Genomic DNA, 27,053 nt, shown 5'->3' on the forward strand with positions numbered 1-27,053 from the left:
ATTTATCTTCAAATTGTTATTCATTCAAATGTATAATATAAATACTATGCAGAAATAAGTCCAAATATTATCTAGCAAATGACTGTCAGGATTATAACTGTGTGAAAAAAAGGGGTCAGTCAGTCCAGGATGGTTTTAGAGTTTGCCATCCCCTTTCCCACTCATTCAGAATTGGAAGCGTTGGAAATAAAAATGCAAGCCTATTACTCCTTGCAGATAATTCACTTTCTTCTAAAACAGTGGTACTCATAATTTTAGGGCTGAGAAAAATGAAAGATGGCTAGGTTTTAGTTATTATTCCTTTGAGGCAAAGAGGAATTAGGAGGAACAAAGTGATTTCTATCTATAGAACATGACAAGAGCCAGAAGATTGACGCGATACTTGTAGTAAAACATTTAGCTAGCTCCTTAGCCTTTCGAATTGCTTTAATTGTAAATAGAAAATCATTCAAGATTAGATCACAAAAATATAATGCTACAGCACTGTAAATATGCACCCCTCCCATATTATGAGACCAGGTGCAGCAAGAATATTTGCTTATGTATTTACTGATGGTTCTGCTAGTCAGACTATAACTCCAGAGCTGACAATTGCTGCTCATTACAAAAGTGTCAAATTACCTTTAAGACTTTTTTAAATTTACAGCATTAAAAAATACTCCAAGAGTTATGCTAAAAATTTCTAACACCTGTGCATGTAACCTCAGCCTTTGTTACAACATACCCAGAAAGAGGCGCGCACTTTTTTTTTTCCTCCAGAAATAACTTGGATTCACAAATATATCATTACTTGTTGACATGCAAGGCCACTGGGACACTAAATTTGGTACAAAAGGAAAAATCATAAATTTTCATCTTGTGTAGACAAAAGGAGATATTAAAAATGTTTCCCTAATTTAAAAAAAAATCATTAGTTCATGGACTAATATATTACAATTAGTTATGAGCCCTAGATTTCAGATCATGTCACATTAACAGCCTTTAATACCAACCTTCCCTGATTAAACTTGATTTAACTCCAATTACTTGTTTCTCTACTTCTATCAAGAAGGATGTTGTAGTCAGTTCTGCAGTTAATTGATATAAGCCCATTTACTGCTTCAGGGACCTTAGACTCTTTTTATTGGTACATTTTCTGACTTTCTCATTAACGTTTAAAACCAGAATCTAGGTTCTTACCCATAAGAGCCAGTACAGTGCTTCGCACACATTAGATTCTCCATTTTCAAACCAACTTAGGCAGGTGCACCACGTTTTTAACATGTTTTAAGTGTAGTAATAAAAACAAAACCTAACTGCTCTAGTTAATTGGCATCGGTACATGATTGGTTTTCAAACTCTATGTAAGAAACCAGAAAGGGCCTGTCTTGACACATTTTTACTCCAACAGGAATACAGGGTATAAAGCAGCTCCAAATATTACCCCCCTACACATTACAAGAGTCAAACAGGTACCCATTGAAAGCAAGGATTGTGATGGTGAAGTCATTCAAAACATGTTCTGCCAGACACCAAAGCTTCTGGGCTAATGGTGTGCTGAAAATCAAAAATATATTTAAAAGGTATTTGCTACCAAGTGAACCATTTTAATACAATCCACTCTACGTTCTATTCCACTTCAGATTTAATTTTAATAAAGTAATGCAAATCATTTAAAGAAAAAAACCTTTAATTTTAAATTCTGATCTAGGCATAAAATTCATTTTTATATCACGGTTAAATTTAGTACAAACTATAAAAATGTTAACACTGATGTTTCAGCAGAAATCTATTAAGATCCCTTAGAAAAATTTAAAGAAACAAGAACAAGTCATTTACTATGAGGTTAATACATGAAGGAAAAAAACCATTCATACATTTTACTGAATTTGTCAGAAATTTTAGTGATTATACTCATAAAATTAAATTTAAAAGTCGTGTGCAATTCTATAGCAATTACAATTTGCAATGAAAATACTAAGCCAAATCTTTTTTATCTTATCCATCTTAGTTTTAAAAAGACACCAATTGTGAACGCTATAGGTGTATCATAACTTAGCTTAAATTAAAGTGGAAGATGGTAAAAACTAGATGTTTTCAAGTTTGAATTGCACAAGGGAAATGCTAGGGGAAAAAACATTCAGAGCCATAGTTATTACTTTAAAAAAATATTAATTATTCTTATATTAAAAACATTGAATGAATCAAAGCCAGACAGTATGGAACTTTTACACAAACATTTTTTTGTATTTCAATGTTGTTTATTGAGGAGTGAATGAGACTACTGCTAGACATGCCAACACTTCACATTCAAGGGTTGGAAGCTTAAAAGCGTTCCAAACTGAGTTACTGCATAAGCCTTTTGGGAAAAAGAACCAAAAGTGACATCAAATATGACATCTTCATGCTTGTTTTTGTCTTAAGCATTTTATTTTTCAATTTTTGGATCTACTAGTTTGCTGTGTAGGCTTCTTTCTATCCTACAAAAAAGATTCACACTCCAATTAATAGAATTAACACTAGATGTACAGAATTTGTTTTCACACACATCTATGCTGAGTAACGGATCTTAAAGCTGTTTTGTCTTAAATTTCCTTATGTCTAATGAGATAAATTAATTCCATTTCCCTTTCACCTTCACATGGGTGGGTTATACCAATAGAAAAATACTCTTCAGTGCTACTGTAGGGCTAACGGGGAACTTCTTCAGTGGTATGATAGAAATCCATTTAAACACCATTCTGAAACCCAGAGCTTCTCTTCCTGCTGTTGTAGCTTTGGAGAAGAATGCCCTACACAAAACTCAACTGTTCTCTTTTGCTCAAAAACAAAACAAAGAAACCTAAACAAAAGGGTAAACGTTTATTTGGAGTTAGTTTTCTGGTGGTGATATTAAGGCCCTTCAAGCAGAGTTCAGGAGCTCCTGTATTGCTGCCTGCTGCTCAGGACTGAGCTGTGCTATGCATTCAGTCCACAATCCTCCAGATGTCTAGGGGAAAAAACATTTTCACAGATTTAGATTGGTAAAATGGTTATTTGGAAGTATTTTAATAATCATCATTAGGTAGACAGTCGTAATGCCAAAATATTTTCTTTCCAAGTAGATTAGTTTGATGAGTATCATTATAAAAGAAATCTGTTCATTTCTTTAAAGTTCGTTGCATTTACAGTTTTCATCTTTGCACTGATAAAAATGCACTAGGTAGATGACAAATTCAAGTAACCAACACACATGAATTTAGGGAGTAAAAATCATTTTAAACAATAATGCTTACAGTACTAAAAAGATGCACCCCCCCTTATTTATTATGGAACCAGGTGCATCTTTTTTTTCTCACAGATACGCAGACAATTTATGCATGAGTTGTACTAAGCACCAACTGGAAGGTTCAAAATATCTCAAATTTAAGACAAAGGTTTTAGTTCTAATAAATAATAGGTATACACACAGATTATGTTAAATATAATCCATTTGAGGCTTGGAGACAAGAGAATAGAAAAATAAAATTTCCTTAGCTTATTAAATTTCTATTTCTTCTTCTAATAAAGGATATGAAAAAACAAAAAAACAAAGAAACAATTTTATTCCTCCTGCCCCAATTTAACCTAATCTGCTTACCTGTACTTGGCGAACTACATTAGCCAGACGTTTGGCACAAGGATCTTCATGTTTAATTGCCTCATGCATTTCTCCTTCTGCAATTATACTGAATATTTTGGGCAGATTGGTATTGTTTGGGCCAAGAACGATTGGGTGATTACTGACAAAAGAAAGAGAAGGAAACCTTTTAAATGAAAATTATAAGGAGAAATCACTCAAGCACTCATACTTTCTTTCCTACACCCTCCCTCCAACACTAAATTTTGTTATAAGGTTTTTATAAAGTGATTATGCATTCACTAAAATCAACTGCCTTTTTAAATTTAGGCAGAAAACCAGTTAATTTTACTTATTAACTCTTTAGTTTCTTCCCCTGCAAATTAGAAAAAATACTTGGCTCATTTCTCGAGACAGTTTTAAGAGTCAAACAACAGAATGCTCTAAATGCTTTAAAAATAATGTGACTTATTAAAAAAAGAAAGTATAACAGCTTAATACAAATTTAATTTAAATATTACCAAATAGTTTCTAAAATAAATCTGAAGTTCAAAATGATACACGGGCATTACGAGAATAAGCCAGGAAATAAACTCCAGGAAACTCTAATGTAAAGAAACATAACAGTGAATTTAACTAGAATTCAGAATAGTTATTTCTGAGGGAGGTGATCAATGGAGAACTGGTCACTTCAGAGGAAGAGGCAGGTAAGGAGTGTGTTGTCTTCAGGATGGCTGTTATATTTCTTAATGAGGTTCTCAGTGGGAAGACTAAAACTGTGTGTGAATATGAACTTATAGGCATGAAGAAATATGCCCATTGGCCCATTTCTACAAATTCTCGATGAGTGGTTATAGCCCTTAGATGCATTCATGAACTAAAATTAAGTGACTAATATTTAGGGGAACTTGGACTTAGACCACTAAAGAACATGCCTATGATCTGATAGTTTCTATGCCTCCAGGTTGTTTATAATTCTTAGATTTACTCATGGGAACAAAATTGTATTGACAATGCCAGGGCCCAGTGCCCAGTGCCAGAACTTGACTGCCCGTCTGGTATACTTCCTTATATCATCGATTCTTAAATCCAAAGAAAAACACCAGGATTTCAGAGGGCAAAAAATGGTACTAACAATGTACTTCAACCTCATTCTATTAATAATGTCAATTATACCTCAGTAAAACTGAAATTAAAAAAAACCCTAAAGCTGAATGAATGAATGAATGAATGAATGAGGGTGGGAAACAGAACATTGAAAGAGAACCTTCTTAAAACATTATGTTCTATATAAGGCCTCATTTGTTGAATTCCATAAAAAATAACCCAAATTAGATTATGAGGCAATCTTACCTGTGATATGGTTTCTTAACATGATTTATAAAGACAGTATTATTACAAATCTGTACACCTGAGGACTGTGCACAGGAAGCACTCCTTTTGTGAAGGAGAAGGACATAAGGTCCATTTATCTTCTTTCTTACCTTTCAATCAGGTCACACAGATAATTGAAAGTCTGAACAGCTTCTTCTTTATCTTCATGTAGTGGAAGCCAAGACAACCAGTGTGGCAGAACTTCTTCAACGTTCACACAGTCAGGCTTAAACTTCATAATTTTCCCTACTGCTGAGATGCAGTTCTCTGTAGCATTGACATTTTCTTTGGTCTTAGAATCAGCAGACTGAATTACTCTTACCAGCAGTGGAAGTGCTTCTAAAATAAGCATTTGAAAAAAGGTCAGTTAAAAGCTCACACTTTCATGCAAATCTCTGGTCCAGTTATCAGTTATAGTGAAGAAATGTTAAAGATTAAGGAATGTTTTGTCTCCTTCACTACAGAATTAACAGATGGAGTAATGAAAGGGAGACTGTTCCAGCAGAGTCAGGAGCACTAGCATTCTACTAACTTGGAGACCTCAAGATGTTAGTAGCCTACAGATTTACACACCTGATCACCTTACAGTACTTAAGCTTTTAAAAGCCTCCTAGCTATATTCCAGGCTAAACTCAAGTATGTTTTAAAAGTCCTGTTTTAGGAGTTTTTGGTGCACTTCCGAAACCCAAAATGAACCGTGCCCTGGAAGACTGGGGAGGAGAGGCTCTGATTCCACGCAGATTTCATTTTTCATTTCTATGAGAATAAAGATGATATATTTATAAGTGCAATAGATGGAGTGTTTGAAAAAGGGAAAGAGAATAAGGTAGAGAAACAGAAAGATAATGTTTGAGAGTGCTCTTGAAGAGAGAACTAGGTAGGAAAAAAAAAAATGCCTGAAAGAAAATGCATGTAACCAAATAAACATCAGTACCTGTACAAAAAGGACGATAGTTATCTCCACCATACTGTGCCATGACTCCCAGGCCATATGCAGCTGCTTGCCTGACTTCTGGGCTGTTGTCACATACATATTGGAGCATTGGCCTTAAGAAATATTCTGCATATTTAAATGAGGCTGGACTACAGTGTTCTATAACATCATCAAAGATGCACAATCCCCATTGTCTGTCTGGCCATGGTCTATGTGGACACTACAAAAGAGATATTCTTTTAAGCTTTGAATATTGAAGTACATAAAGGTTGCAAAGAAATAAATATTCACTATACACTATCGGCTTTCTTGGATATTCCCGACAGAGGCAAGGAAAACTAGTAACAACTACTTCTTGTGAACAACAAGCCTCAAAGTACTATATAGATTTAAATAAGCACAGGTTTAAAAGACTTTTGTGAACTCTTACAGAATTCCACAATCTGACATTATCATAAACCAGGAAGAACTGACAATAGCAGTAATGTATATATATTCACTTTACAAAAAAGGTAACAGAATGCTGTATTTAAAAAAACACAATAATAAAAGATGTGACAATCTTATAGTTTTGATTTAAATCTTTGAAAAAATGTAGTACACTACTAAATACAATAAAATACAAAATTAAAAACCAAAAAAAAAGTGAATATCTAATGATTGCTTTTTAGTACGTATTTTAAAAACAGTATATAAGACCATCATCCAAAATCTATGATTGCTGGTTGTACTAACAGGGATCATAACTGAAGTCTCTAGGGTCTATTGCAAAAAATATAATCATTCTGTTTTCATTTGTCAACTCAGCAAGGCATAGATAATCTGAAATAATGAAAAATCACTTGTTTGTCTTTAGAATGTATAATGATTTAACTATGGAAAACCCAAATAGCAAACTTTAAGCTTATGTTGAGTGAGAAAATATACAGGGCAATAAACTTGATAAAATTAAAGATGCAGAGTTGAAAACTGATTTCTAGGACCCATTTTGACTGGACAGTGTAAGTTTTCTAATACTGCAATGAAAAGAATTCCAGGTAAATCATCTAAAATAACTGTTGAAGAGAGGCAACACTTACAATTAGGTTGACAATTAACGGAAGCAGCTGTTCAAACCATGGTAACACCTTTTCCTTGTAGCTACTGAATATTGAGTGTAAAATGTCTGACACTTTGGTCAGAATATAGACGTCATTATCATCCTAAAACAAAACAAACACACCTATATGTATTAAAAAGTATCCCCACTATTATTAACACTAACATTTATTTTAAAATGAGAAAAATTTCTCATCACTATCTTAAGGGCACAGCAGGAATCTAGAGACTAAGTTTACCTCAATGTTAGGGTGTCATGTCTCTTACCTGCCTATGAATAAAGGTATATGGCAAGTATTGCACTTCTTGCAAAGACTGATCTTAGTACATACTTCAAAGTGTTTTTACTTGAGTATTTTCTGTTTTTTTTTTTTTTTGCAAGAATGTTTCTAATTTTGAAGCAGGCTGATGGGAAGATGTGGTGTCAGTTACTTACAACATCTCATCCCTGTGAACTTGTGCTTGGTAGCATGTGAGCACGCTGCAGAGAATTGGGATGACCTGAACATGCCAGCACTGGTCCACCAGGATGGCCACGAGCCACATATTATAGACCCTAAATACACAGTTGAAATATGTCTGATGGTGTCAAATGGTTTGATGAGGCAAGAACTAAGTAACAAGGCAGAGAAGAATCCTATCAAATAATGCATGTATATTATTTACTAGAAGTAAATCTGCATTATTCTATAGTTCAGTAGAAAGACAGGTGTTACAAAAAGATCTGGCCTTAAACTCTAGGTCCTTCAAGAGTGTGCCTTTAGGTAGTCACTTAACATCTGAGTTTGAGTTCAAGCATCTTTAAAATAGTGAAAGCACCACCAAATACACAGCTGTGAGGACTAAGTAAAAGAAAATACTAGAACTACAAAGTACTTTTATGTGTACGTATATGCAACAAAATGCATACACACAGCATTCAAAACACAAATAAGTCGAATGACTTATTCTCTAAATTAATAAAATATACATCAGATTCTTTTGCTAAAGATTACTAATAATTACATAAGAATGTCAGGTCAGATGAATTAGAAACGTAAGCATTTAAAAATCTTCCAGATAGAAATGACCAGGTAAATCAAGTTCTGAAGGGAATAATTTACCTCATCTTGCAGTGACTCTTCCACCTGTTCATCATAGTCTTCATCTTGTCTTTTAACTAAAACACATCCAAATAAATGTCTTTTTAAATGGTTGCCAAAATGGTCAAGGATTACATTCAGAAATAAAGCATAAAAAACTTACCTTGTCGCAATTCTTGATTTTTAAAATGTTCTTCAAGTTTAGCTTTCAGTATGCCTCCTAATTCTTCAAAGTGTTCATTACTAAGGCATCCATCTCCCATTACTTCAATGCACTAAAATGAGGTTGAAGAAAGAAAGCAACTAAGATTTACGGGTTTCTAAGAGTCAAAAGTTAAACTTCATTAAGAATCACATGGAAGCATGAGAAAAATGAGCATAGCTCAGTATCCTGGAAGACTAATGATTAAATGAACGGATATTCTTGGTTTGTATTTGTTACTATGCCAGTATATTAAAGAGAAGACTTTAAAACACATTTTCTTTTAAACTTGTTCTAGGCACATCTTAAGTGCCAGGCATTATGCTATGTGCTGAGTGTTCAAAGATGGAACAGGCCAACCAGCTTCTAAGGAGCCCAATCCTACATACATGCTCTATACAAAGACAGCACTAGAGAAGGATTAGTCCGCTCTGGGAGGGCATCACAGGTAGAGGGAACGATATAGGCAAAGGTCTGGAAGCATGCATTCTTTGGAAAAACAAGAAATTTTGAACTGCAAGAGTGTAAATGGAGACAAAGATGCTAAAGAATTTTTAAACCTAATGGGAGCAAGCTATGGAGCTGTGAACAATGGGGGTGACCAAGAATATGGGAAGATTAGTGACTAAAATGAAGACCAAGTTAATGCTTGAGAAAGGAGAACAGGCTACGAGGAAAAGTAAGAGCAACTTCTGGAACAGACCAAGTGAGGCTATTTTGGCAGCACAAAGAAGAGAGAAGACAATGGGGAAAAAACAGGAATTTAGAAGAGAGTCTAGAACAAAAATCAGACAATGAGTTGGAAATGATACCCAAGCTTTTATAGTCAGACTATAGGTAAATGATGGTAGAAACTACTTAAGACTGGAATACAAGGGTAGCTACTCTTAAGAAACAAATGACACCAAAACATTAAAATAAAAAAGAACTGGCCATTTTTAGTTAAAAAAAAACTGTTACACAAAAGTTCCCCAATGTATTGAGCAAGATTAATAAATGAACATATGACTTCATACATATTATTAAGAGAAAAATATTTACCTTTGCAAAAGAATGCATTATTTCTGAGAGGACATCTGAATCTGGTTCTGTGCCAATGGCCTTGATTAGAGCATCACACATAAAATGCCACATTTGTGTGAGATACTCAGGACCACGAACTCTCGCACATTCCAACAGAAGAGGCATGGATTCTGCTGCTGCCACTCGAACACGTATTATTGTTAAGGAAATGTAATCACTATCCTCAAAAGATTGTCCTATCATTTTCTTATTTAAAAGTGCTAAGTTAACAGGAGTGCTAAGCAACTTGTTTACCTAAGACTGCTATCCAAGAGCTTGTGTTAAATATAACATGTATAAAAATATAAGTCTCTCTGCTCACAAGACATACCTCCTGTGTTTTCTGTCACCTACAATATGAGTCTCAAATGTAACCCAAAAACATAAAAACGACTGTGAAAAGACCTGAGACCCTTGGATCTCTTCCTGTACTAGTCTTTTCCATTTTTAATAAAAGTTTAGTTGTCTTTCTCTATCTAATACCATTTTCAAAATAAAGTCTCAAGAGTTCCTCTTAAAAACAATTCTGCTTTGTTTTCTTAAATAATGGGAATTCTCTGCTGGGCAAAAGCCATCTTCTGTAAAGGATGCCACTACAGGATACTGCATGAGGACTACAACAAAGGGACCCTAGAGGCAGACAGAGCTGAGTTTGGGTCTGGGCTCTACCACTTTGTTGAGTTGTCTTTTTTTAACCCACTTATGAAATTTTGTGTGTGCAAAGGCATAAACATGTAACTTATAGTAGTAATTACTATGTTGAGGAGGAAAATATTTAATATGCAGATATACCAAGAGATGTTTCTTTCTAAAGATGCTATCTACATTTGAAATGTAGGATTCTGTGCTACAGCAAGTTTACAGCAAGTTATTAGTGGGTTTCTAATCTATTGAGAAAGGTCTTACTTTTTTTAACATTACCAAACAACTATTGGAAAAACTAGCAATTATATACAATTGTACACATTTGCCAATAAAATACCAATCCTTAAAATCCTTCGGTGCACCATAGAAAACAGCCAATTTAATAGGTAACATTTTCTTTTTTCATGTTTTTGGCTCAAGTGAAACAAAGGCATATGCAACGAACCAAGTTTACAACCTGAAACTATAGTTACTGCAAACATAAACAATAGTGATATACCTTTCAGTTAACACAAAGTCTAATAATATCTGAAAACAAGCTAAAATTAAATAAATCTAGACATGTTTTGCATTCAAAAACTGCAGGATATCATCGTGGAAATAAAATTTCAGTAAAGGGACCATCAGTTTGACAACCTGTTCGGTGTATTCCACAAAGCCTTCCTTTAACTCCTTAGCATAGCAAACCTGAAATCAAAGTATTGGAAAAGTACTTAAGATTCATGTTAGTTTATAGGTATTTTTATTACATAAGGACCAGAGAATGTTGTATTCTGACTAGAATTACATTTAAGGATACATGTAGGACCATTAAATTAGTCTTTCAACCAAAAAAAAAAGTAAAATGGGAAAAGGCCATGAAATGATTGTAGCATATACTGTCACTTAAAAGTCTGGAATACTACATATTTTTATTTTTGTGTCAGAGAATTTTGCAAAAGTTTCAGCACTCTGAAAATACTTCGAACAAAATATATCAATTAGGAAAAATAATTTTAAAAGATATTTTAAAAACTTAAAAACTTAATTGTTAGCGTATCATTTACTTTGTAAATGTGCAGCCAACAGGCTTGTTATTTTATATTAAAAAGATCCTTTCAATAAGTGATTTTTAAAACAGAAAAGTGTTGTTTTAATAATTTTTAAATTCTCTTCCACTACATTAAAAGATTTGATACTTTGTTTAAAGATGTTACATTTGCTCTCCAGTTAAAAGATACTTTACAGATCCAAAATGTTTATAAATTATAGTCAGTATTGATAAGTTTAAGAAATATGTTGAAATGAATTAGAGAACAAAATGCTTTAGTAATAAGAAATTAAAGCCATTAACTGCTAAATTTGTAATATACCATAATCATTTCTTTCAAAAAATATATTATCCTCTACTGTCTATAACATGCTCATAAAGGCAAACAAAAAACTCAAAGAGAACTTAAACACAAATCCCATAACACAAGAAATTATCAGTGTACACATTTTAATTTTCTACCATGTTTATTTACACAAACTACATCATACCAGTTTTACTTAATATCATGAGTACATTTCTGGATATTCGCTCAAAAGATATTCCTTGGCCAACTACTATACACTAAGCACAAAACTCAAAAATCTTTGCCCTCCGTGGCTTTCTAACCGCTGTGTTAATACTCTAGTATTAACCATCTTACTAAAAGCAGGTATTCAAGCTATTCTTTTTTTTTTGTTATAAGAAGCAGCACCGATAATAAAAGGTTTCATCTACATGATTTCTTTAGAATGGAAATCCATAAGTAGAGATGTTGGGTTAAAAGATTTCTACACCTTTAAGAATATATTCCTGCTCTTCAAAATTTCTTTAGCATCTATAAAAAGCACTCCTATCAAATGTATGTAAATGTATTATGAGAAGCTGTAAAACAAAGTTTAAACATCACTATCACTTACCAGCATCTGACAAGCAGTTGACTTTTCTTCCAGTCCTGCAGTTTTAATACCAAAACTCTGCTGATCACCAAGGTTCACAAATTCCCAACCATCATCATCACTCATATTCTCCATGTCTTGGGCTATTTACAGGGAGGAAAACAAATTTATGTTAAAATTAATAACAGAGAGAAATTTTACAATTGCTATCTTCATGAAGATACCTACTATCTAAAAGGGCTACTTCAGGCTTAATTGAAGCTGTCTTCATTAAAGGCCCCATAACCACTGGAAGGTATTGCTGAAATTCCTTTCCAAGGATTTTGCACATTCTGGCCCATGCTGAGATCATGTAAGAGATCTGGGGAAAAAATTAAAATTGATTTTAAAACAGGGAAATACAACATCATAAAGTTTTTTCACAAAAACAATGTTTCATTTCATATTCACAGCATTTTAAGTAAAAAGTGCATTTTCTAAGGTCTTATGCTTAAACAGAAACAATAACAAAATCATTGTGAACCTCTATACTGGAATACAGATAGCAGGTGAGGCAAAAGAGAAGACCAGGACCGTATCTATATTTTCCTACTTCAAGAAGCAAAAAATAGTTTTCTCTACTATTACTTGAATCACATAAATAAAGCCCAACTTAAACATAATCAATTCCTAGGCACTAATTTCCTTGATGGCAGAAATATATTATTTGACGCTATACCCCTACTGCCTAGTTTTCCATTCATTAAACCTTTATTAACATATTCACACCCAAGAAACAAAACATCCTTTTCTCCTAGCTATTGTAATTTTCTGTGTAAGTGGCTGGGTCTATTTAAGACACTTCTTCTCCTACTATTATGTGTACATAGACAATTATCTGCAAACTACCTACAGAGAATCTGGTTCTAATTCATCACCCTTGTCACCCAGAAAGTGATTTTTACTCTCCAATATCTATCTATATGTCTATCTCATATGCTTACAGGCACACACTTCCTATTTCTAATTAAAAACAAAACAAAACAATTTTAAGTATATAGGAAACAATTATAGTGTGTCTATGCCAAGTAAAAATTTAATTCGACAATTATTTATTGGCTGCCTGTTTTATGTTAGGCATTGTGAATATTATTAAGATTAGGAAAAACATTTATGATTATTACTATTATTATAATACAGTGTCATAGTACCCACCACCCAAACTTGTACCAGATGTGAAACATGAGCAGAAGTCAGCCAGGCTGGGTGGGGGAGGGTTCTAAGTTAAAGAGATGTTTATTTATAGGCAGAGAAGAGAGCACAGAATGTTCTAAGATTGTTAAGGTTTTTGTATTTCTTTTTCTTTTGACAGGGGAGGGAAGTCATGCAGCATTCCAAGGACCAGGAGACATCCAAATAGAGATGTCTAGTAAATGTATGTATAAATGAACCTTGAATTCAGAGAAAGATCTGGAAGTCACAAACATACAGAGGAAAACTAAAGCCGCAAATGTGAATTACACTGCTCAAAGGGAATGAGAAGATAAGAGGGCATAGGACAGAACCCTCAAGAGCACCATAACCTTGAGAGTCAGAAGAGTAAGCAGCTACAACAAACTGACGAAAAATGTCATGAGAAGCGGAAGTCAAATCAGTGAAGAATACATCTAAAACCAGGGGCTGAAGAAACCAATTACTAATTTTCTTTTTGTTTTAGTACATTTAACCTTGTGCTGTCTGCAACTCCTAAATGCATCAAGGTGAATGTGTGAAGACTACTTTACCTGAGGATCGTCATCTTCCATATCACTGAAGTCTGTCTGGGTCTTCAACAAAAGCTGCATCACATCTGATGCATCTTGCATGAACTAGGAGAAAATATTTGGGAAAATCAACACCAATATTACTTGTGTATATCAGATCCAAAAGGTACTTATTGCTTCTCACGTAATAACAAAACTTACCCAAACGATCTATTACATTTCCCACATGGGTCATAACCCCTCAGGTAAAAGGATCTATATTGCAACAGACTTAGTGCTCTTTCTAGAAAAACATATTTTCCAGTGAAGGTCAAAGTGAACTGCAGTATAAAGGTATTTCTAATGGCATCAAGTTTTTGTCTATGTCTTATGTATTTCTAGAAGTAAAAAGATAATCCAAATCCAGAAAGAAAATTTTAGATTGCTCCAAAGAACTACATGATTTTCATTTAACTGTGTGTATGGTTCTGGCAATCTGCACCGTAAAAGCAGGCAGTGTTTCAAAAATAGGTTGACAGCCAGATACACAGAGCATGGAACTTAAAAATGTTTTACTGGTTAGGATCTTGGTGTCCCACAGAAAAATAATTTATAAAATACTGATGCTAGTTCTAGAGACCAGATAGAGAGGTTCTTTTATGATACTTCTAGTAATCATAACGTGAGGGGTTGATGACAGAGGAACTTCTTTTGGATTAACTTTCACAATGCTGAGCTATTGGCTGGGAAGAAAAACACAATGTCCAATGGTCTTTGCAAATTATTTTCTAAAAAGCTCTATATGATGCTTTTTAAATTAACAAGAAAGAAACTGGAATGTTTCCAAGCACATGTTTAAATGGGTAAAACTAAACATATGGATCTTGAACTCCACGTCTCCAAAGAGATAAAGACTTTTCATGTGGGAGGGAAAAGGGGAGGTTTCAAGAACATAACTGGGTTAAGAAGAAACCTTAACATTAATGATGAAAAAATGAAGGCAACGATTTATTTATATATAAAATAGGAGTAATGTGAGAGTAAGATGATGGAAAAAAACAAGCATCCAGAAAACCATTTATCAGAATGAAAAAACCTTCTTGTACCCTCAATGCCTTCATAGCCAAATTACAAAATGTAAATTCAACATACTACAAATCACTTACTTTTTCCTTCCCAACAGCCAGACCAATGAGACTAATGCATTCAATAGTTTTTCCTCTGAGAAGTCTAAGTTCCTTTTGAACTGCATTCTCAACAATGTGCTTTAGTGATGGCATAAATAAGTCATAGTAGGGAACAAATTTTTCCTCTGCAGTATCTGCAACTGATGCAATGGATGTCACAACTTGTTCCAAAACTAACTTGGTGCCTTTTTGAATCAACTAGAAGGAAGACACACAAAATAAATATGTAAATGAGAAACCAGAAGAAACACTCCCTTCAAGTTCCCAAAGGCTTTTCCCAAATGTTTTGAAATAGCAAGCTGAGAACACCCTCCAGAAGCCAGAGTGGAGATTGCAGGTTTTGGAGCAAATTTAGTAATTTGTTGAACTATTTATGTATGATCATGCCTTACTTCTGCTTTATCTCAAAGCACAGCTAGTTGCTGAGCACAAATTTGACTCTTAAAATATTTGCATCCATCAAGCTTAATGCCTACCTAATCCCATTTGTTCATTTTTCCTCATTTATTCCTACTACGTACTACATATGATGTGCTGTCTTACTGTGCTGTGAAGAAAATTCCCTTTTGGGTCCATTCCATTATCTTCTAATCTGACTCTCCCCAGAAGATATCACTAATGATAACCATGGGTACCCTCTTTCATCCACTTCTCTGTCTTGATGAAACAGATGAGACCATCCTTTCTCCTGCACCAAAGGTCTACATTATTCTCTGACCTGGTTAATAACAAAAACTGAGTATTTGTAGCTGGGCTCACGCTATCACCTGCCAATATTATTTGATAATTCCTTGTGAATTCATGTGAATACTTAATCCAGCAACTACTCCAGATTTTCTTCATTCTCATCAACTACAACCACATCCTCAGCAGAGCTCCTCACCTTGTATTGAGTTCCACTACACCTTTAAGATGTAAACATATTCCCTTCTGCATATCTCGGCATCTGCTTTGTGTTTAATATCTTGGTCTGCCTCTGATCTCAAAGGAATGTCCTTCTTCCTTGGAAATACCTTCTCTTCGCACAACTCTTGCTCACATACTATATCCTCCTCCCCATCCCATCTCAGCAACTCCGTTCTTTAGTCTTTAAATATCTCACTTGCCTCTGGGGGAAGGAGATACAGAAACTCTCTTCACACTTCAGCCCTCTACCCAAATCTACTTGTAAAATCACATTTCATCCATCTATTTCTGATTTAACCAACCAACCAATCTGTCTTCAACTTGGGTCTACATCTTTCTGTCTTCAGATATACTCATGTTTCTTTGTCATATTCCTATTCTGCTGTCATCTGATACTGAACACTCATCCTTTGTTTCAAACCCCTTTCTTTGTCTGCTGAGACACCGTGTATCTCATCTTCTTCCCTGTTATTCTTTAGACCAGTGCTATGCAAAGTGTGGTATACAAAATGTCTGTTACTGGTTCGTAATGAGTTAAAGTACAGAAATTTGGTGCTAGAAACTTTTACAGTAATTTGACAGTACCTTTATGTCTGTTGACTATGATAGCAATAAAGGCTTTAATTTTCTATGTCCTTTTTATTCATTTCGTTTTTATAGTAGTAATTTATTTTCATTGTTTTTGACAACTAGGCCTCAATCTTTTGTCTCTCTTATCTGTGTCTTTGCTCTCACATACTGCTGTACTACGTCATTCAGTTGTTTTTAGGTTGCCTCTCTTATTTAAGCTATAACCATAAACCATCTTCTATTTGAATGGCCAGGCCTCATTTTAAAAACTCAATGTATTTAAAGCAAAAATGCCTTTTCCACACCTTCTATTTGTCACCTATGTTAGAAGGACGATATTCTTCTCTTTCATTTTCTAAAATTCAAACTGGCAGAAAGAAACTGCTGATGCTTCCTGAGAAATATCTTTTTGAATCACCTTTCCTTGCCAATTTCCACTATTACCATCTATGCTACCTGAACAACGATCTTATGACGATCTTGCTGAGTTTTCTGTTAATGTTTCACAATGCTACTATGCTAATATTCTACAATCACATTACTCTGATTTCTTGCAGCAGTTAAGAACATAAAATGGTTCTTCTAAATTTTCATAAACCAGAATTCAAAAATAACTGCCTTGGTTTCAAGGCAATTCATATACTGATTTTACCTAACCTATAGGCCATTATCTTCCCCAAGTCCAAAACTGGTTCCTTCTCTGTCAAGCCTGAACTGTCCTCCTTCTAACTTTCTATTCTTTACAGTCATGCTGAAAGCCCTCTTTCTCCAGGGGTCTCTCACCCACCAAATTAACCTAAATTAATCTCAAATGGGGGGGTGCTTAAAACAATCTTACAACTTACCTCCTGAAGTTTAAGTACCATGATGGAATGCAAATGTTTCACCAAATTATCTAAATATGGAATAAGTAGTGACTTGGGACAGTCCTCAGTAAAGTTAATGAGAGCGGCAGCAGCATGTGCCTGCACTCGTTGATTGCCTTGGTCTTCCATGGTCTGTAGCAGAGCCGCAATCACCTGTGAAATGAAAACACTTAAGCATACATTCTGAAATGCCACTCCTTCTTTTTAAAGTTTGAGTGTTTGAAAACTTGTTACCTTCTCATGAAATTTCTTTTGGAAACCAGGTGCAAAATCTGTAGCCATCTGTCCCACGGCATTACAGGCTGCATACCTTACTCTTGGATGCTGTAATATGTTCCTTTGTATTAGTAAAGGTTTTCTATTTCTCATGTGAAACTACGGTGATAATTACAAATCAAACATTTATCGATACTTACAGGATCCTGAAGAAAAAGCAGAACAAAATTTACTATCTCATTTAGAATTCCTTCCATTTGCTGGTGGCATCCTTCACCAATGGCAGATAAGGCCATTAATCCTGCATGCCGGTATTTCCAGTCAGCTACAGAAAAGAATTACAAATAAAAGAACAGGAATGAGACACTACAAACATGTAATTCTGGTAGAAGTATAAAAAAGTTCTCATTTTGAAAAGAATAAAATGTTCTTATACATTAATTAGAAAAATGGGCAGAAAAAGTATCTGCTAGATTATTTCATTGTAATAGTGATTATGTTATACAAGCATTTTATTCCAAAAGTTAAAGGGCAATATGGAAGCAAAGAGCTTATCAGTATTTATATCAACTACTTAAAAGACTCTTCCCTCTAATATTTTACTAAAATAAATTTAAAAGTCTGGATTTTCTGTGTCACACACTGCTGTTTACTGAATATAGATTTGCTGATTTCCATGGTCATATTTCTTTAAAAAGAAAAAAGGCTGAGAAAATATGCTAATTTAAAAATTTTATTTAATAATACGGTAAGTGAATATGGATGAACCTTATTTGTATTTTAATATTAATAATGGATACCTGCTTTTTGGTTAGCACAGTATTAGTTAAGCAATGTTTATGTTATTGGATTTCATATCCTAGTATATAATTTCCCTGACTCTCATTTCTAAATATTAATATTTACTCTATTATTGTCCCTTCCAAATGCTTCAAATTCCTTGTTGGACAAAGCAAGATATACATAAATACATAAAGCTAGGATTGTGGATAGCAATGGTTCTCAAAGTGGGGCCCGAGAACTCTGGGATTCCCTGAGATTCCTTCGGGGAGTCTACAAAGTCTAAATTATTCTAATATTATTCTTTCATTCTTATTTTGAGGGTACAGTAAAATATGCTAGGGATTACAACATGTGTAGAATCTCAAGAGACTGTATATAGAAGCAGATATAAAAATTAGCTATTTAAAAGATATCTACAAAGTTGCAGAAAAAGGACATTCTTCTAATACTTTGTTTTGGAAAAGAGTCATTCTTCACAAAAAAATGTTATTTTTATTAACATGTAATGAGTTTATCGTTATTTTAAAATAATTGCTTTAATTTCAAATACAATAAACACTGATATAACCCACATACACAAAAGCACTCTGGGATACTCAGTAATTTTTAGAGTGTAAAAAGGTCCTCAGAATAGAAAGTTTGAAAATTGCTGGTACAAGAGTTAATCAAGTTGTATAAAAATCCTGAATTATATCATACTTAATTTTTCACTTTGGGAAACCTACGTAAAGATGAACTCTATTGTAACTAATTCTACTATAAAAATTTTCTGAAAAACTGCTAATGTTGTTGTTAAAACTTCATTATCACCTATAATAATATTATTTTATATGTTTTAAATGTGTTTAATTACTCAATATACCATTGTCAAAATTTCTACAACTGATGAATAACAATCCCAGGAAACCAATATATCAGTATCTGATACTAATCCTTGTACACTGCAAAGATCCCCAATCTTTATGGAACCAGGGACCAGTGCTCCTATGACAACTGAATGCATGATGATCTGAAGAGGAGCTGAGATGGTGATGCTAGCGCTGGGAAATGGCTGCAAATACAGATGAAACTTCACTCATTGACCCACTGCTCACCTCCTGCTATGCAGCCCAATTCCTAATAGGCCATAGACGGGTACCAGTCCATGGCTCAGGGGTTGGGAACCCCTGGTATGCTGAACTTACTAAAGAAATGTAATAAATATTTATTGATATAGGATATCTATATTTGGTTCAGAGATGTGCCTCATATATTCCCAGCATGCAGAGTTCCTGGAAGAATGTTCAGCAAAATGTGACGATATTGTATAGGGATTTCAAAACAGTTTTCCTCCTCTGAATTGGAAGATTTAAAAAAATTTGCTGTTTATTATTTAAAGCAAAAACAATAAAACTTTTAAAAAATAAAGTGGGCCATATGTTAAGTTACTACGAAATATATATCATTTACTATCGTTAAAGTTCTTTTCGCATATTAAATACATCTTTGGATTTTAACCTCAATCCTGGGCGCAGGACAAGCATCATTTTCCTACTTTACAGATAAGGAAATAAAAGTGCAGACTTGCTCAAGGTCATACATTTTAAGTGTTAGAACTTAAAGTCAAATTCTTTAACTACAAATCCAAAACCATATCCACAACAAACCTATTTAAGTAGTGTGAATCAATGGAGAAACACTGATAGCTGGTTGACCCTGTGCAATCTTTAATATCTCTGGGCTTTACTTTCATCTTAAAAATGGAAAAGCGAGATTATTTCTAGCAGCTCTTATAGGTTGAATAATCTGTGATGCTAACTATCCCTATCTCTTTGCAAACAAACAAACCAACCACCCAAAATTGAGAGGCTGAAAAAAGGAGAAAACTATTATTCAAGACCCAGATGTAAAAACACATCATTTAAAAGGGATAATGGTTTTGAACCATGCCTTTTCAGGATAAATAACAATTGTATAGAATAAGGAGCTAGGTAAATAGCATAATGGCTAGAGTTCTTAATAATTCATTTTCATTTCAAGTTGGTATTGTCACTCCATTTTACTACTTTAAGATCTCAAATCAATGGTTTGACCCTCCAGTTTGTTTCTTGTAATGTTCCCTATAAATACTCAGACAAGCAAGCCAGGATTTCTCTATTAGTGTATGTGGTATCATTATTTGCAATCAACAAAAACTGTTAACACTTAATGGGGGAAGTGTGGAATATTATGAAAGAGGCTACTATATGGTGATACGATGTACTGTAGAACAAAAGCTTAAGCTAAGTATGGTGTGCCTGTATGGTATTTTCGCATTCCAGAAAAACATCTGCATATATGCATAATAAAGTCATAGAAAAAAATGGCGAGGGCAGAGCACACAAAACAGTCTCAGAACTGTTAACAGCTAAGGTAAGGGACTTTTAGTTTACACATTTCTGTATTCGAATTAAAAAATAGTCAAACACATTAACTTTGTAATTAAGAAGACAAAAATAAGACATGTATATAACAATTTTTGGTACTGATACGAATTACAAAGGCTGACAAATGATCAAATGTTAGGGAAATGATAGAAAATACTGATAAAGGGAGATTATATGAATCAAATATGCTAATATTTGATTCATATAATCAAATATTAGCATAATATTGCATTAAATTCACATCTAGATATTTCTAGCTAGGGAGGAAATCTGTAACTCTTCCTTAGAATTTATAAATCTTTCCTATACACTGAGGACAATTCTAGGGAGAATTGAATAATATTTGCAATAGTGAAGAAGAATATTCTTTACCATAAGACTGAATGTTTCCAAAGATGGCTAAAGAACTTTTACTAGTATAACGTAAAAATCAGGTTAAACATAGAAGATAAAAAGGCAAAGATTAATTTGTAGACGCAGTCTAAACATCTGTTAGAGTTTAAGATTTAGAAAGACACATTCCACTATTTTAACATTTGAAAGAAATATAGCTTACGATTTTGAAGCATTTGCATAATGTGTTCCTTGATCATTGGCAAAACGAGTTTTCCACCAAGTCCACAAGCCATTCGGTCTAAAGCACTCTCACCAGCAACCGCATTGCTGTACATAAACAAAATTTAATGTATTCAATCTATTCAAAATACAGAATAGTACCCTATACAGACATTTCTAAATATCTTATTGAACTGGGACTAAAAAATAATTTAAACAGTCTTTTGAATGTATGTATTAAGTTGTGGGTTAAAAACCTTAGAGTTAAAAGGGGGCAGGAGGTAGGCAAATAAAATGTTTATCATGAGTCATCACAGTTTAAAAAGTCCTGTCTGAATCTTATTTTTCAAGGCTTTTCCCTTTTTCTCTCTCTACATCTCTCACTGGCTAAAAGTTAGCTTATGATACTTTCAAGACTCAGAAGTATGAGTAGAGAATTTAGGAGGGCCTTGTGTATATCATTTTCTGGACATGTATCCTTCAAGCTTATCAGTGGACTGAACATAGAAAACTGAAAAAGGTGCTGAAACTATATGAATATCTTCTCACTATAAGCTTATTTATCTTTAAAGAACAAATTGTATTGCTAAAAATTATGTATAGGTGAAACTCAATTCTAGTGTTTTCATTAAAAATTGAAGAAATTTGGGCATAAAAGCCTTACACAGTTTTAGAAATCCAAGATTAATAGTGAGTTTGATACGTGAATAATTTTTAACTGTTTTGTGAAGATAACATTATATACATAAAGATAAAATGGTAAGTGATCTTTAGAATAGGTTCTCAGACAAACTGATCTGAAAAATATATTTAAGGCCTACTTACTAATAGGTAAGAAAATCTTATTCATCTAGTCCACAAAAAATAGCTTCATAAATTATATAAATGTAAGTGCTTTTTACAGAGCAAATTATAGGCCAGGTTAGCAGCACATTAAAGAAACTGAACCAGGGAAAGGAAACGAAACCCGATCTGAGCCAAGTCTTCTCTTCAGCCCTATTAGGTGATTTCCAGTGAAGGATTACTTTCATATACTTCGGAACATAGTTAAGCCAGAAATCAGTCATTTTTAATAATGAGATTAAGCCTCAAACACACACCATGTATTCTGTTAAGTCAAATGTCTTTCATTTCTAATATTGTTATAGTAGCTTATAGTGACTACCAGCCTTTCACAGGAAGAATTTCAGTTCTTTTTAAGAAAGAAAAGTAGTGTAATGCCCTGGGAAGAGTAAGAGAAATGGTATTAAACTCTAGCCTACCAACTATGTAATCTAGTCTACCGACTATGTAATCATGGACAAATCACTCAACTTTCTCTCTCCATTCTGCATCTTTAATATGATAATATAACCTTTAGCACTCCCGAATGAAAAACAGAGTTCTGAAGTGCTATGTTTCAAACACATGTAAGAGGCCATCATCACTACTGGACAGTGAAAACAGATTTTGTTAACTTTTCCACAGGAATCTATATTCATGGGGGCCTTCTAAGTCACAAGTAAAATAGCAATTCCAGTGTTACTGTCATCTACTGTACAAGTCTCATCACTGTCTACTCTTTAGCCTAAAGTTAAATTGCATTTTATTAGGAAAATACAAAGTTTCACATGGAATTTTGCTAAAACAACCACTGTAAATGCATATAAAGGAAATTATCACAATAAAGCTTCTTTATACATATTTTTTAAAATATTCATACAAGAAAATCTTTAAAAAAATTTAGAGTAAAATGGGGTAGAAAAGATAGTTGCTTTATTAAAAATAAGTATTTAGAGATCTGATGCAGAAAAGTATACAACAGGAAGCCTAAGTGTCCCATATTTCAAACTTAAAAGTTTAACCTCAGATTACATAATATAGAGGGAAAGAGATGGGCCTTATAACTCTAAATCTCTCACTGCTACCTGATCTTGCTCTATCCTGTCAAGGAACCTCCATACAGTATCCGGTGTGTATGATTACCTGTCAAAATCATCATCTTCTAATTCATCCGCATTTGCCCAGTCCTCATCCTCTTCCAGATCAACCATCATTGCTAACATCTGAGGAACTAAAGGAAATAATTATTTCAAACCTAAAGACCATGGCTTTTTATTTTATCAATATCATTTACAAACAAGAATTTTAAGAAGTAAAAAACAAAAGATTCACTTTACCTCACAAAAAAATTATTTGCCTGTGCCCCCAACATCTGGTTTGTTAAATTTTAACATTTTTGCCACATTTCCTTTATATCTTGTTCTTTTAAGTAACATATAAGAGTCAAACTTCCCAAATCCTAATTCATTCTTTCCCTCCTGAAGACCAGAGATAAGTGCCGTAATAAAATCAATGTTTCGATTCTCAAACTGTTTTTACACTTGAACTATAGATTTCTGTATCTATATACAAAACTATAGATTTCTGTATCTATATACAAAAGACAGCAGTATTTCAAGATTTTATTTTTCATATAATAAATGGTATCATACTATATGCATCCTTTGGCAATTTTTTGCTTTTTTCTCAAAACACATGGATTTCATTTTAATTACTTCATAGCATTTCATTATATAAACACTATCCTGCTGATAGACATGTTGGTTGTTTCCAAATTTTTCATTACAAAATTTGCCTTGATGAAATTCTTACATATCTCCTTGACAAGTGTGCGCTCAGGGCATAAAATTGCTACAAGTGTCCTCAATAGTACTAAAAATCAGTAAACTCCTCTCAGTGGTTGCATAAGCTTGCATTTCTAAGGGAAGTTTTAAAGGAGACCTGTATTATTTCACTAAAATGTGTGAAGTGCACTAGAGCTGTGAAAATGAGTCCTCTCCTAGGCAAATCCTTTACTACACTCAACATTTGACATCATCAACACTCAACACTATCGGTTTTTGACAACTTGTATTCCACAATTACACTTGTTTTTAAAGAGGCAGTGTTCCTTAGCTATTTCAGATTCCTCTTTTGCAAATTTCCTATTCCTAGCCTTTGTGTAATTTCTAGATACCGTGCACTGCAACTACTTCCTCTCAATGTGCAGCTTATCTTTTAATTTTACTTACGGTGTATTTAGTTGGACAAAAAACTGTTTTAGTATTTGCAGATTTAGCAATGATCAATGGTTTGCGATTCAGTCTTAAAAAAAAATCCTTTTCTACTATCGAGCTTTACTTACAAAATGTATCTATATTATTTAGTTTTTAATTAACCCCAAATTGGTTTTTATAGAATATTTGAGGTTGTGATATTTTTTCCATAGAAGTAACTAAAGACTCTTGATGAATTATCTTTTTAAGTCAGCTTTTTTTCCACATGAATGGATCTGCTCCCAGACCTTTTTGTTCCATCCACTCCATTTGTCTGTACCTGTACCATCAACAAATTCTAAATCTTCACAGTCAATTAATTGGTCATCACAATTCTCTTGGCTACTTCAGGCCCTACGTTCTTTGACATGAATTTTGGGATCAATCTTCTAATCAACTCTATTGAGATTTTGACTGAAATTATACTGAATTTATAGATTAATTTGAAAATTGATATTTAGTTCTTTCGGTATGTTTAATTCTTTTAGCCCATGTACCTATGTATACAGATGCATTTTCCAGATTCATCTGATTTTGAAAGGACACTGATTATATCAACAAAAATGTGAACTTACGCAACTCTTAGCAAATTTATCCAATAATTCTCCCACATTAACATAAACTATTTAAAGACCTTTGACTTACTAGTCTGTGCAATGATATTGGTATGTTTTCTTAACATAGCGGCTGCAGTCTCAGAGAGGGTCACAATTACTTCAAGGGCAAGCTGGCGTTGCATATTATTGAGGCTAGTGTCTCCACACAACTACAAAGAAAACATATTTGCATATATTTAAGTAGTTTACTCACTGAAAATAATACAGAACATTTTCTGAAGTATTCAATTTACCTTTAGACTTAGTTGTAAAGTAGCTTCCAAGTGAGGGCGCAAATACTTTGGAACAGTATCTGCAATCTCAACGAGGGATTTTAGGACTGAATCATCATTCTGGTAGCACGAGTCATTTACAGCCTAGAAAAGATGAAACAAGAAAAAAGTCTGTGCTCAACAGCCACTTTATGCCTCGTTAGCCAAAACATTAAGAGGCAAACAACAGAGAATTATGAGAGTATTTTTCATCAAATAATTTAGCAATCTATATTATGCAAATGTTCATTCTATCTACAGCCACATGTATACTTTTCCTTTTTATTGTTAACAAGAAACATTCAAAATAAGGATTTACTTCTAAGTCAAAATTAAAATCAGTGAAACTGTAATAACCACAACAAAACTTATGGCTATCAAGGAATTCTTTTCGTAACCAGAAGGAATCCTTTTCTCTGTCCTTCCTATATCCGTGTCCTAGTTTTTTTCATATACGCAGTAAATACTAGATCCTCTGATACATTTAAAGTGTCCAATATTACCCAATTAATTTTTTTTGATGTCAAGTTTGGTCACTGTGTTACTTAAGTGTGCATTTCATATCTATCACTGTCTATTTCAGAATGACAACTCCTAGATGTTCTGCTAACATTTTAACTTTCTCCAAACTCAGAGGAAGAAAAACCTGAGATTATACTTAGTAACTTAAGATTTTTAGGTAATAAACTACTAAAACAGAATGACACAGTTAATGTTTTGTCATTGACTTAAACTATCTTTTTAGTTTGAATGTAGAGGGAGAAAAGTTTCTACTAAATCCTTCTAACAACTCTTAATCACATAGGATATTTCAGTTTTATTTCCTCTAAGTCTTCTCTACCGAATACTTAAAACGAGAATTAAAGCTATTTAAAACAAACAAACAAACAAACAAATAAAACCAGTGGATTTTATTTATTTAATTTTTTATTTTTTGTTATGTCTACAGCACTCAGTCTTCCTAGGTGGCCTCCCATCCAAGTACTAACCAGGCCCGACCCTACTTAGCTTCCGAGATCAGACGAGATCAGGCGTGTTCAGGGTAGCATGGCCGTAGACCCCAGTGGGTTTTAAATAGGGGTGCTATTTTCTCCTAGGAGGTGTGTTCTTGATTGTGAAGACTGAAGATGGGCAAAGGCCAGGGGTACTAGATATCCTGCATCCTGACACAAATGCTTCCGAGAAACTCACAAGAACTTATTATGCATCTCACATGATCATAAATGTCAGACACTTACAAAAATGAAAAAAACGGTTTATAAGGATCTGTTTTAATGTACCGTGATGCCCACAATGTAAATACTGTATAAATCAAGAATCGATACTTTGTCTCATCCAGAACTTTTATCATTTCTAGAAATCAAATCATCAATAGTAATCATGGTGTTAGACTTGCCACTGATACCTCTGTTATCAGCCCACATTTTTAGTTACTGCATTTGTACAGATCACTTAAAAATCACCTAGTTTATTATGTCTTTTGTTGCAGCCATGCTCTAGAATTTAAATATAAAAAAGCAAGCCATTTTACCATGTGTTACTTTCTATTACTTCTTTGTATTCATTTAGGACACATATTGATATTTTAAAAACTTGTACATGTGAGATGTTACCTATGCATTAAATTTTAGAACAGTATATGGTAAATTACAAAATATTTGTTTTTATAAAAAGGGGTCTGAGGTCTGATAAGGTGAGAATAACTGCTCTAATTTGCCCAAACTTATTTTTACCTTCTAATTGAGTCAGAAGGTGTCCTTAAAACAACCTATCCTTGCGATCCAATAATGTGAATTAACCAAAAACTATTTACCTTATAATACAAACTATTTTAAGTCCTATAGTTAAAAGTAAGAACTGCAGTCAGTCCTATTTGGGTTTGAATCATGTACAGTTTAACCACTTATCAACACTGTGACCTTAGGCAAGTTTCTTATCCTCTCCTTAGTTTCTCCTTATGTAATATGGGTATTAAATTTCATAGATTATTTAGTTGATTCAATAGAAATAATTTATG

At 33.6% G+C, this 27,053-nt stretch overlaps 1 protein-coding gene and 1 pseudogene across 1 annotated transcript in view; both read right to left on the minus strand.

Moving 5' to 3' along the window:
• Nucleotides 1-2,219: 2,219 nt before the first annotated feature.
• IPO5 (importin 5) overlaps nt 2,220-27,053 on the minus strand; it is a 38,669-nt gene continuing 13,835 nt past the window's right edge. The window contains exons 7-26 of the mRNA XM_011363223.2: nt 25,019-25,141; nt 24,814-24,934; nt 23,057-23,144; nt 21,093-21,199; nt 17,549-17,673; nt 17,367-17,456; nt 17,112-17,285; nt 14,770-14,988; nt 13,646-13,729; nt 12,111-12,243; nt 11,904-12,025; nt 10,565-10,661; nt 9,309-9,481; nt 8,229-8,340; nt 8,087-8,142; nt 6,965-7,087; nt 5,886-6,105; nt 5,062-5,290; nt 3,599-3,740; nt 2,220-2,968 (exon numbers count right to left, since the gene is read on the minus strand). Of these exons, the coding sequence (XP_011361525.1) occupies nt 2,882-2,968; nt 3,599-3,740; nt 5,062-5,290; nt 5,886-6,105; nt 6,965-7,087; nt 8,087-8,142; nt 8,229-8,340; nt 9,309-9,481; nt 10,565-10,661; nt 11,904-12,025; nt 12,111-12,243; nt 13,646-13,729; nt 14,770-14,988; nt 17,112-17,285; nt 17,367-17,456; nt 17,549-17,673; nt 21,093-21,199; nt 23,057-23,144; nt 24,814-24,934; nt 25,019-25,141 (2,625 nt within the window). The 3' untranslated portion in view covers nt 2,220-2,881. The remainder of the gene's footprint in view (nt 2,969-3,598; nt 3,741-5,061; nt 5,291-5,885; nt 6,106-6,964; nt 7,088-8,086; nt 8,143-8,228; nt 8,341-9,308; nt 9,482-10,564; nt 10,662-11,903; nt 12,026-12,110; nt 12,244-13,645; nt 13,730-14,769; nt 14,989-17,111; nt 17,286-17,366; nt 17,457-17,548; nt 17,674-21,092; nt 21,200-23,056; nt 23,145-24,813; nt 24,935-25,018; nt 25,142-27,053) is intronic.
• On the minus strand, nt 25,977-26,095 carry LOC111741958 (annotated as a pseudogene).

The sequence above is a fragment of the Pteropus vampyrus genome, unplaced genomic scaffold (assembly GCF_000151845.1).
Source record: "Pteropus vampyrus isolate Shadow unplaced genomic scaffold, Pvam_2.0 Scaffold83, whole genome shotgun sequence".
In the NCBI taxonomy this organism is placed as follows: domain Eukaryota; kingdom Metazoa; phylum Chordata; class Mammalia; order Chiroptera; family Pteropodidae; genus Pteropus; species Pteropus vampyrus.